Source organism: Elaeis guineensis, chromosome 7, assembly GCF_000442705.2.
Source record: "Elaeis guineensis isolate ETL-2024a chromosome 7, EG11, whole genome shotgun sequence".
NCBI lineage: Eukaryota > Viridiplantae > Streptophyta > Magnoliopsida > Arecales > Arecaceae > Elaeis > Elaeis guineensis.
The window spans coordinates 98149306-98160489 of NC_025999.2; the positions used below are offsets into that span (position 1 = coordinate 98149306).

At 44.7% G+C, this 11184-nt stretch overlaps 1 protein-coding gene across 4 annotated transcripts; it reads left to right on the plus strand.

Moving 5' to 3' along the window:
* The first annotated feature begins 1724 nt into the window (after window positions 1-1724).
* Window positions 1725-6325, plus strand: LOC105048171 (magnesium-chelatase subunit ChlI, chloroplastic). Of its 4 annotated transcripts, none has more exons than XM_019851547.3 (4): window positions 1725-2100; window positions 2234-2349; window positions 2529-3595; window positions 5988-6325. In XM_019851547.3, the coding sequence occupies exons 1-3, from the start codon at window positions 1740-1742 to the stop codon at window positions 3579-3581; spliced, it is 1530 nt and encodes a 509-aa protein (XP_019707106.2). In that variant the 5' UTR covers window positions 1725-1739; the 3' UTR covers window positions 3582-3595; window positions 5988-6325. The 4 variants fall into 4 exon arrangements, with proteins under 4 accessions (XP_019707106.2, XP_073116535.1, XP_073116534.1 ...); XM_073260434.1 differs by lacking the exon at window positions 5988-6325 and adding an exon at window positions 5792-5810; XM_073260433.1 differs by lacking the exon at window positions 5988-6325 and adding an exon at window positions 5762-5780.
* Window positions 6326-11184: the final 4859 nt, after the last annotated feature.

An 11184-nucleotide genomic window follows, 5' to 3' on the forward strand; every position in this document is an offset into this window, starting at 1 on the left:
TAATATTTAGGAAAAGAATTGCTAAATAAATAGACCACATTGGCTTAAGACTTCTGATCGTGAAGGTTAAAGTAAAAATTTGAGATGATTTGTCAAAATGTTTTGGGACAAAGACACCAATATAAAGAACTAGGAGAAGCTTCATAAGATAAGTAGTATTGACAAGCATGGAAGTGAAACCAAAAGGATATCATGAGCGTGTAAAATATTTTGCAGGGTCTGTAAGTAATAGAACTTTGTGAGATCTAACGGAAGTATAAGGTGAATGGGATAAGTGTATTTGTTCATTTGTCAAAGAATACCATTGCAAGAAAATACTAGAGTCTACTGTGACAGAAGTGTGACCATCAACAGCAATGCTATAATCATCAAGAAATTAATTAATAACCATAACAAGATAGCTAACAAGTAAAACATGATTTTTAGCAAAACTACTAGAGCATGTTGCAGCAAGAGGGCTAACTTGTAGAGGTTGAGAAATAAAAGCATCTTTCTACATACACGATGCATATAATAGGGAGGAATAGGTTCGAAAACAATAGTCCAACTAATGACCTCCTAGCTACAATGGGATATTGATCAAGGTTCAAAATGCCGAGGATTGGACCCATATAATTAACCAAGCGATAAGACGCGTGGTATCAAGGAACATACAGACAAAGATTATCGAAGGGATACCTCAAACACAACCTTGCTAGGGCATTTTTCTGCCTCCAAATTCTGATTTTGGATTAGCTTTCAGTTATGTTTTCCTGTCTCAATGGCGTATGTTTACAAGAAAGAAGCAGGTAGAATTGGGAGTATTGAGTTAGCTATCCCAGTCATTACTGTTTCTGAGTCGAAATCAGAGACATGCATATTTACCACATAAAACAGATGGATTGGAATCTCAAAGAGATGGAAAATTTATAGATGTTAATATTAGCATTTGAAAAACAATTAGGCAACTAAAATGCATAGATCCAGTACTCAGGCGGTGTACCACAGTTACAACTAGTGGATCAACGTAAAGACTTTATAAAATAGCATCGGTCGGTCATTTGACAAGTGGACAAGAAAAAATGAAATAGGGCAATTTACAATGATCAGTGGGAAAGGATAAGACTTTCTTTTTCCTATTATTGACTTTGGCACAACTATGAAAGATAGCATATTTTATTCATCTTAAAATTCTTCCAGCTATTCCACTATTTAAAATCAACTGGCAATAATCAGTGGGATCTCAATTGTCTAATGTCATTTTGTTGCTAAAATTGTTTAGATTGACGAGATTTTAGATAATAATATCTGATAACCAAGTTTTTGCTTGTTGACCAATAAGAATATACAGACTATAGTTACTTATTTTTGTTTTTGACAGATCATGGGAGCTGTTACATGTATTATGCTTTAGTTAATTATTGGGGATGTGTATCTTATTTCCATGTCTGAACAAATCCTTTTGTTTTGAAATTATAGTTAAATCTAAGACTTCAATGTTTCATCTCTTTATATGCTTGTGCTGGGATACCCATGCCCATACCTTATTGATATCTTCTCTGCCAGTCTCATTCTCCATGACGATGCATTTTGTCCTCAAGGAAACTTTCTTTTTTCTTAAAAATCACTTCCGATTGACGAGAAAGATGGTGCGAATGCTGCCATATAAGTATAATTGTACGAACCTTGGGAACGGAGTTAGCAACCTCTCTCAGAAACATTAGCTAAAACGGGTGAATGGGACCAAACCCCTAACCCAAATGCGCGCCTCCGTGCGTCCGCTTTGGGTCCTACTCGGCCAGACCCAACTCCGCCAAGCTCACAAACCAGCTCGACCGAAGCCCTCCCAGAATCGAGCTTTCTCTGTCCTCCCATGTCCTATCTCCGACTCTCCAGCCTCTCCTCCTCCATCCAACGCACTCCTCGTCTCACCCACCTCCGTCTCCAAGGCCGGAACTCGAAGGAGCGCCGCGGATCACGACGCTAAATCTCGAGCCCCTCCTACCATGGCGGCGCTAACCGCACTCTCCTCCACCTTGTCCTCATCCGCCACCGTTCTTGCTTCCGGAGCCCAAACGTTGCTTCCCTTACCCACCCCTCTCTCTTCTGCCTCACTTCCCGGTAAGTCCACTTAAATCTCCCAAACGGAAAGATGGAACGAACCAATTTAGTAACAAAATCAACGAAGACACCCTTTTACAAGCCCTAGCTCTTTTCCACCCATCATCATTTGCTTTCTTGCTCTCTTCCACAGCCCGCATTCAGCATAGAAGCAACTTCCACCGAAGAATTGGAACCGGCTTTAGAAGAGGAGCACGCCGCTCCATCATATCTAATGTCGCAGTCCCTGATACCAGCTTCAGTGAAGCAGTAAATCCCTCTATCCTTCCCCCTTCTTTTCAGCATCTAAATTTCTTATTCACATCTGAGACCACCGCATTCCATCAAACAGATACTACGCGTTGAAACTTTGTTGTTCATGTATAAGAATTGATTTGTTGAATAGAAATAGAATTAATCTCTGTCCACCAAAATCTTGTTACTCTTAGGCCAAGAAGCTGGTGGCCAAGGAAAGCCAGCGACCGGTTTACCCCTTCTCGGCCATCGTCGGCCAGGAAGAGATGAAATTATGCCTTCTTCTCAATGTCATCGACCCTAAGATTGGCGGCGTCATGATCATGGGCGACCGCGGAACCGGCAAGTCCACCACCGTCCGTTCCCTGGTGGACTTGCTTCCCGAGATCAAGGTGGTTGTCGGAGACCCCTTCAACTCGGACCCCGAGGACCCTGAGTCCATGGGCATGGAGGTCAGGGAGCGTGTCACGAAGGGGGAGGAGCTCCCCATAACGACCGCCAAGATTACCATGGTAGACCTTCCCCTCGGCGCCACCGAGGACAGGGTCTGTGGAACCATTGACATTGAGAAGGCTCTCACTGAGGGTGTCAAGGCCTTTGAGCCCGGGCTGCTAGCTAAAGCTAACAGAGGAATTCTCTATGTCGATGAGGTTAACCTCTTGGATGATCACTTGGTTGATGTGCTCTTGGACTCCGCCGCATCCGGCTGGAACAGTGTGGAGAGAGAGGGTATCTCAATTTCTCACCCTGCTCGATTCATCCTCATTGGTTCGGGGAATCCGGAGGAAGGAGAACTGAGGCCGCAGCTTCTTGATAGGTTCGGAATGCATGCTCAGGTGGGGACTGTGAGGGATGCAGAGCTGAGAGTAAAGATTGTGGAGGAGAGAGCAATGTTTGATAGGGATCCAAAGGGCTTCAGGGAATCATATAGGGCCGAGCAGGAGAAGCTCCAGCGGCAGATTGCCTCAGCTCGGAATAATCTTGGTTCCATCCAGATTGATCATGACCTCCGTGTGAAGATATCAAAGGTGTGCGCGGAGCTGAATGTTGATGGGTTGAGAGGGGATATTGTAGCCAACAGGGCTGCAAAGGCTTTGGCTGCTTTGAAGGGGAGAGACAAAGTGACAGCAGATGACATAGCGACCGTGATCCCCAACTGCTTGAGGCATCGCCTTCGGAAGGATCCATTGGAGTCGATCGACTCAGGCTTGCTCATCATAGAGAAGTTCTATGAGGTCTTTAGCTAAGCGAGCTCAGCGAGGTAATCACACCACCCTCTAGTATAAATTTGGAGAAGCTTTTTTCTTCCTTTTCTGGCGAATCATTTTGTTCTTCTCATCTATTAGTTTTCTGTAATTTTGGATCAAGATGACTCTTGAAGTATCTAACTAAGGTTTCCTCCCCTCCTTTTTTTTTTTCTAAAGAAATCAGCTGTAATTTTCGTGAATCCAAATACTACTGCTAATTGATTACTGTTGCATGATAAATTATTCCTTGCCGATTGTCTATTTCTCTTTTGTCATCTGGTGTTAATGATTATTTTTAGGACCTTAAAAGAAAATACAATGACAAACTGATGTTTGACTCCAGCTTTGAATAATCAACATTACTTGTATTGCTGCGATACATCCTATCCATTGTAATAGAAAAATGAGAATGTTGGTTGTTGCAAGTTATGCCATTCATGGAAATAGGAAAATTCATCATGTGTTTGAAACCCACTTGTACTGATTCTAGTTAAAACTGAAGTTTCTTGTGCAAAGGGAGGGAAAATTGTTGTATAAAGATTAAATTGTCTGAAGATTAAGGTGTTTACTACTTAACAATCAACTCATGCTAGTTCAGCTGTCTCAATTTTAAACATTTTGCTGGTTAAATACAGCAAGGTAAAAATGCAGTGATGTGTAATCGGCTATTAGAGTTGAGATGCAATAAGTGATCTTACTTTCAAATGAAATAATGATTTAGTACCAGAAATTGCATGTCATAAAATATAATCATAATAGAGCCTAAACAACTTTGACCATATGTTGAGACAATAGTTCCTGATGGAACCATTTAGAGCAATTGCCTAAGTTTTGGTCATCACATGGAAGGTCTATTATCTTAAGTCGCTTAAGATCAGCATACTATGGTGGCCCCTCTTATGAACTTTGGTGATTTCTTCCTTCTTTCTGAAAAAGAAATTAGTTCAGTTCTGCAGCCTTACTTGTTGGGACAAGGTCGGACGGTCATGGTATGGTCAGCCTTACCTATATGAAAGAGGCTGTGTAATGTTTTCAAGAATTTTTCTTATCAGTAGCAGTTTTTTATGGAGCTTCTACTGAACTTTAATTCACAACAATTATTCTAGTTAGGAAATGATTTACATGAATGACACTCTTTGAATTGGACATCCATGTTTTTCATCAGCTCAGTTATTTATGAGTGACAGAAACATCCCATGGTAAGTTGATGCTTCAAATTCAGCTGTCTTTCTACTTTCCTTTTTATTTTTTCATCATGGAAACATGTTGTTTGTTCCTCTCAGTGGGGTTGGATTTCGATGTGGCTCTTTAAGGTTGAATTTTTCGAGTTCTGTGAAATGGATAAGTGTGGCAGTCTACCTTTTTGTGTAAAAAGAAGTTAAAAAAGAGGACCTCTGTCATTGTGTCATTGTGAAAGGAGAACTGAGAACATAATACATTTAATGCTATGTTGAAGTTAGAAAGAAAGCTGAACTGATATTTCAGTTCCATATGTATTCTATGGACTTATGAAGAAAGTTGCTTGTGGAAACAAAAAGATTTAAATGTGCTACAGAAAAGGAGGTGGCATGAAGCTGTTTTTTTTTGTGCTTTTGCTTGCAGAAATGCATGGGTATAATCGTAAATCAAAGTTTACAATGCCGCTGAAAAACCTGTCTTTTTTATTTAAGTTTGTTTTTGTTTTTTTTTTTTGGGCATCATGAAAACAATAGTTTAGTATACGCATAAAACTAAAGCTTTGATATCATCACAATTATCCAATCCATTTACAAGGAACACCCTGGTCTAAGCCAGGGATGTTCGAGAAATGATTGCATCCATATACTTGGCACAATTACAATTATGAAAATTTAATCTTCACTCTGGATGAAGAAAACAAAAAGAGCAAGTAGTGATAGAACCTAGAAGCATCTAACTCAAAATGTATGAACATGTATCTGTTTAGCAGGTTCATGGCTGTGAAAATTATAAATATTACATAGGATGTATAATTAACGGAGATGTGCATATGCAGATACATGCAATTGCCAATATAAAGAATATTATACCTTCTATGATATAGATACCTCAAAGAATATTACCAGTGTTGTTATCAATTTTGTAGTCAATTTTATCTGAAATGAGATCTTTGAGGTTCTTCTTTTGTAATATTGCTAGTGAAGGGCATATTCTGTATTTAGCTTATGGTAGGTTTTCTTTGATCATATTAGTATTTTTTGGATCAAAGCATTTGCTGCTTCTTCAAAGGCATCTGATAATGGTGGGTGGGAGGTGGAGGGTAAAGTACAATCTTGTAGTTGGTGATTGTTTGTCAAACTGATGAAATCTAGAAATATTGATCTGGTTGTAAAGAATTGGGATTATTAAGCAGATACTTTTTATCTCACATGTTGTGATGGTGCATAGCTGATCAAAGAGGTCGAGAGTTGAGACATGCCAACGTATCCCAGTTTACCGCAACATGTGAGCAATATGTGGATTGTGTCCGTTGTGTGTGTTCGCGTCAATGTTGCAGATGCTGTCCGCGTTCTCAACGGAAATCTGTGGATTGTGTCTGATCAGATACCAGATTTTCTATGTGATACCGGATGACCGGTACATTTCAGATGATATGAGGTATGCTTTGACACCGGTATGCTAAAAATCTATATAAAGCCTAAGCTGTGGTGGGTAGTTTTGTCATATCAAAAATGGATAGTTTATTTCAATTTTCAACCTATCCTTTTTTTTTTTTTTTTTTTGTTCTTATACTCCTGCTATGTAAAACTTCATAACAGTCCATAATTCCATGTTACACAAGTAAATTATGAATTGCAACCTTTCATGTTGAATGTTTTGCATGATGCTTGCTGCCTTGTTTGGCCAAACATCAGCTCTAATGCTTTTTAAAAACTCGTTTGGTTCACGGAAAGTGGAGAATGGGAAGAGGCAATTCTTGAGAAGTGGAAAGAGGATTTCTTGATTGGTTGGAGTTCAAATAAGAAAGAATGAAAATTTTTTTTTATTGAAAGTCATTTTTTATATTTTATGGAAAGTGAAAATTTATGGGAGAGATAAATTTTGAAATTTTTCATGAGGTAGAAATTGATAGTTTTTTTATAAAATATCATTTGAAGATCATAACTAAGATTTTGTAAAATATCAATAGATGGTTAGGATGAACTAATAAATAGTGATAATATAATATAATATTAATATTATCTTAATATTTATATAAATATAATATTAATAATATTAATATTATATTTATTATAATTTAATATTTATATTAATATAATATTTTATTAATATTAATTATAGTATTTATATTAATACAATAAATTATTATGATCTAATATTATATTATAGTATATTAATATTATATTTCTATTAATATATATGTTGGGTATAAAATCTCCCCCTCAGCCGAAGTTCGTGTCAGGAGTGACCACTCAGGGATTCTACCGGCGTCCAACCTTCGGCGATATCTCTCCGGCGGTCGAGCCTCAGCAGCGTTCCCAAGTTCTGCCGAGGGATAAACCCCCACTAGCGTCGATCAGATTATTCACGACGAAAGACTTCGTCCGGACTCCTACGGGAGCCGGACTTCGTCCCTGACTCCGACCGACGAAAGACTTCGTCCGGACTCCTACGGGAGTCGGACTTCATCCCCGACTCCGGCTGCAGGAAGACTTCGCCCGGACTCCTACGGGAGCCGGACTTCATCCCCGACTCCGACTGCAGGAAGACTTCGTCCGGACTCCTACGGGAGCCGGACTTCGTCCCCGACTCCGACTGCAGGAAGACTTCGTCCGGACTCCTACGGGAGCCGGACTTCGTCTCCGACTCCGACTGCAGGAAGACTTCGTCCGGACTCCTACGGGAGCAGGACTTCGTCCCCGACTCCGACTGCAGGAAGACTTCGTCCGGACTCCTACGGGAGCCGGACTTCGTCCCCGACTTCAATTGCAGGAAGACTTCGTCCGGACTCCTACGGGAGCCGGACTTCATCCCCGACTCTGACTGCAGGAAGATTTTGCTCGGACTCCTATGGGAGCGGACTTTGTCTCCGACTCCGACTGTAGGAAGACTTCGTCCGGACTCCTACGGGAGCGAACTTCGTCCCCGACTTCAATTGCAGGTAGACTTCGCCCGGACTCCTACGGGAGCCAGACTTCGTCCCCGACTCCGACTGCAGGAAGACTTCGTCCGGACTCCTACGGGAGCCGGACTTCGTCTCCGACTTCAATTGCAGGTAGACTTCGTCCGGACTCCTACGGGAGCCGGACTTCGTCCCAACTCCGACTGCAGGAAGACTTCGTCCGGGCTCCTACGGGAGCCGGACTTCGTCCACAGAAAGCTTCTGACTAGGCTCCTACCGCAAATGGTCCTCGCCTATAGTACTAACGCTCAAGGCACCCAACGGTAGACGGCCGCCAGCAACATCCGAGCTTCTTTCAGATGGATAGCCACCTCTCTCCGCCAGGCGCTTCAACCGAGCTTCGGCCGACAGGCCTGGATTCCCTGACAGGCCACAGTAACGGCACAACTCTGCTCCACCTCCTGCGACGGATTCTGCGCGGCACCACCACTCCCCGCAACAGGCTCCACGCGGCAGGCCACAGTAATGGCCACAACTCTGCTCCACTTCCTGCGGCGGATACTGCGCGGCTCCACCACTCCCTGGCGAGTCGCGACAACGGACGCCGCTCCACTCTCCGCAACAGATTTCACGTGGCGAGCCATGGTGACAGCCACGACTCCACCCATTACTCTTCATAATAAACTCCTCCTGGCCCCGAGCGGCCCACTACTAGGCGGTTACAAACGTCGCTATCAATCCGTTGCTCCCTCCGCCTATAAAAGGGGGAGGCCCCAGATACGTTATTCTCTAAGCTCTAATTTCTATTCAAAACTCTGCTAAAATTTTCGTTCGAGCGCTCCATTCTTGTTGAGGCAGAGAACTGACTTGAGCGTCGGAGGGTCTTGCCGGAGCAACCTCAACTCCGGTTTAGACTTCTTTTGCAGGTCCCGGTGGCGACCTCGATTCCCTCGACTCCAGCTTCTCCGACGCAGGCAGATTTTTACACCAACAGGATTGGCGCTAGAGGAAGGACGTGTCTTCGCAGTACCCTTGTTCTTAAAGGAGCGCTCAACGGGACGCCTTCGGTCATCTTCTCCGATATCTTCTCCTCCAGTTTCTGTCTGGCCTCCACCTGATGCCTCCCCGAAGGGCATCCTTCGGGCGGTCAACGGCCTCCGCGTCAGGTCTCAGCGAGCTCCGCAAGCCCGGCCCCATCTCCGACCTCCCAGGCTCCTCCTCCTCCGGCAACAGCAGTTGGCATGGAGCAGTCCGATGATCGACCTCCGACAGATTTCGCCAACACCATTTCGGGAGAATCCCGGCAGGAAACAACCGATGTATTGGTCGGACCCCTTAAGCGACAAAGGATTGTGGAATCCATAACCTTTACTGAAGAAGATGCTCGGGGAGTTCAATTTCCTCATGACGACGCAGTTGTAGTTTCTTTAAATATAGCTAATTACGATGTCCGCCGCATTCTCGTCGACAATGAAAGTTCGGCCGACATTTTGTTCTACGACGTCTTCTCAAAAATATCCATCCTTGACGGTCATTTGGGGCGATTAGCTCCCCCTTGGTAGGGTTTACGGCGATGCTGTCCCGGTGGAGGGGGTAATAACTTTGACTGTGGTTGCGGGTCGATATCCAAGACAATCCAGGGCTTTGATGAATTTTCTGGTGGTGAAGGCGCTGTCAGCCTACAACGCTATCCTCGGCCACCTGGTCTCAATGCTCTCCGGGCCGTGGTGTCAACCTATCATTTGAAATTGAAATTCCTACTAACCAGGGGGTCGGAGAAGTCAGGGGAGACCAGGCCCTGGCCAGACACTACTACAACATAGCCTTGCAAAGAAGTGACCAATCTGACCTCTGTCCGGTTGATGGATTGGACGCCCGCGACGATCTCACTGAGGAAAGGGGCGGCCCAATCGAAGACCTGGTTTCGATCCCTTTGAACGATGGGGATGCGGAGCATGTGGTGAAGATCGGCTCTAACCTGGGGGAAGAGGTGCGGACGCAGCTCATCGATTTCCTACGAAAGAATGTGGATGTTTTCGCTTGGGTCCCAGCAGACATGCCAGGGATTGACGCAGAAATCATGGAACACCGTCTCGCCGTCGATCCAAAGCATCGACCGACGAAGAAAAAAATCCGAGGTCATGCACCAGAGAGGCAGAAAGCGATAGCCGAGGAAGTGGACAAACTCCTGAAAGCCGGATTCATTAGAGAAGTCAATTATCCTGACTGGATTTCCAACGTCGTCCTAGTCAAAAAGGCAAACGGCAAGTGGAGGATGTGTATAGACTTCAAAAAGCTGAATAAAATCTGCCCGAAGGACAGCTACCCTCTGCCCAGAATTGATCAACTGGTGGATGCAACCTCGGGCCATGAGCTTCTCACCTTTATGGACGCATTCTCCGGCTATAATCAAATCAGGATGGTGCCAGAAGACGAAGAAAAGACTGCTTTCATTACTAACCGTGGTCTTTACTGTTACAGGGTCATGCCTTTCGGCCTCAAAAATGCGGGTGCGACCTATCAGCGGCTGGTGAACAAAATCTTCAAGGAGCAGATCGACCGCAACATGGAGGTCTACGTGGACGACATGCTCGTGAAAAGCAAATCTTCCATGAGCCACGTCGCCGACCTCGAGGAGACCTTCGGCGCCCTCCGAAAATATAAGATGAAGCTGAACCCGACTAAGTGTGCTTTCGGAGTGACCTCGGGGAAGTTCCTGGGCTTCATGGTATCGGGGCGCAGGATTGAGGCCAATCCAGAGAAAATTCGCGCCATCCAGGAGATGGCCGCCCCGAAGTCGATAAAAGAGGTTCAATGTCTTACAGGGAGGGTGGCAGCCCTGAATCGCTTCGTTGCGAGGTCGGCCGAATGGTGCTTACCCTTCTTCCAAACCCTCGAGCGCCGAAGGATTTCTGTTGGACCACTGAGTACCAACAGGCGTTCGAAGAACTAAGGAGCTACCTCGGCTCACCTCCGCTGTTGGCGAAGCCCGAGCCTGGAGAGGAGCTATTCTTGTACCTGGCGGTCTCCCCTTTGGTTCTCGCAGCAGTTCTCATCAAGGAAGAAGCAAAAATTCAACGGTCGATCTACTACATCAGTCGTGCGTTGAGAGACGCCGAAACCAGGTATACTAAATTAGAGAAGCTAACTTACGCCTGTTGATTGCAGCCTGGAGGCTCCGACCCTACTTTCAAGGACACACCATAACGTTGCTCACCGACCAGCCGATCAAGGCGGTCCTGCACCGGGCAGATGCCTCCGGGAGGATAGCGAAATGGGCGATCGAGCTCACAGAATTCGACATCAACTATCGACCCAGACCGACAGTGAAAGCTCAGATATTGGCAGATTTTATAGTAGAATGCACTATCTCGAAGGAAGTCGAACCTGAACAGGGTGAAATTGACGGCCTGGAGCCCCGACCGAACTCCTCCGAAGAAGAAGCAGCCCCCCGATTGCTTTTGGGCCCTCTACGTGGACGGATCCTCCAACATGTCGGGCGCAGGCGCGGGCCTGATCTTG

What these genes read in the sequence shown, in the direction of transcription:
- LOC105048171 (XM_019851547.3), top strand. Translation starts at nt 1,740, where the DNA reads ATGCGCGCCTCCGTGCGTCCGCTTTGGGTCCTACTCGGCCAGACCCAA. An exon ending in CTCTTCTGCCTCACTTCCCG is followed by an intron (nt 2,101 to 2,233) that starts GTAAGTCCACTT and finishes TCTCTTCCACAG; the next exon opens with CCCGCATTCAGCATAGAAGC. An exon ending in ATACCAGCTTCAGTGAAGCA is followed by an intron (nt 2,350 to 2,528) that starts GTAAATCCCTCT and finishes TGTTACTCTTAG; the next exon opens with GCCAAGAAGCTGGTGGCCAA.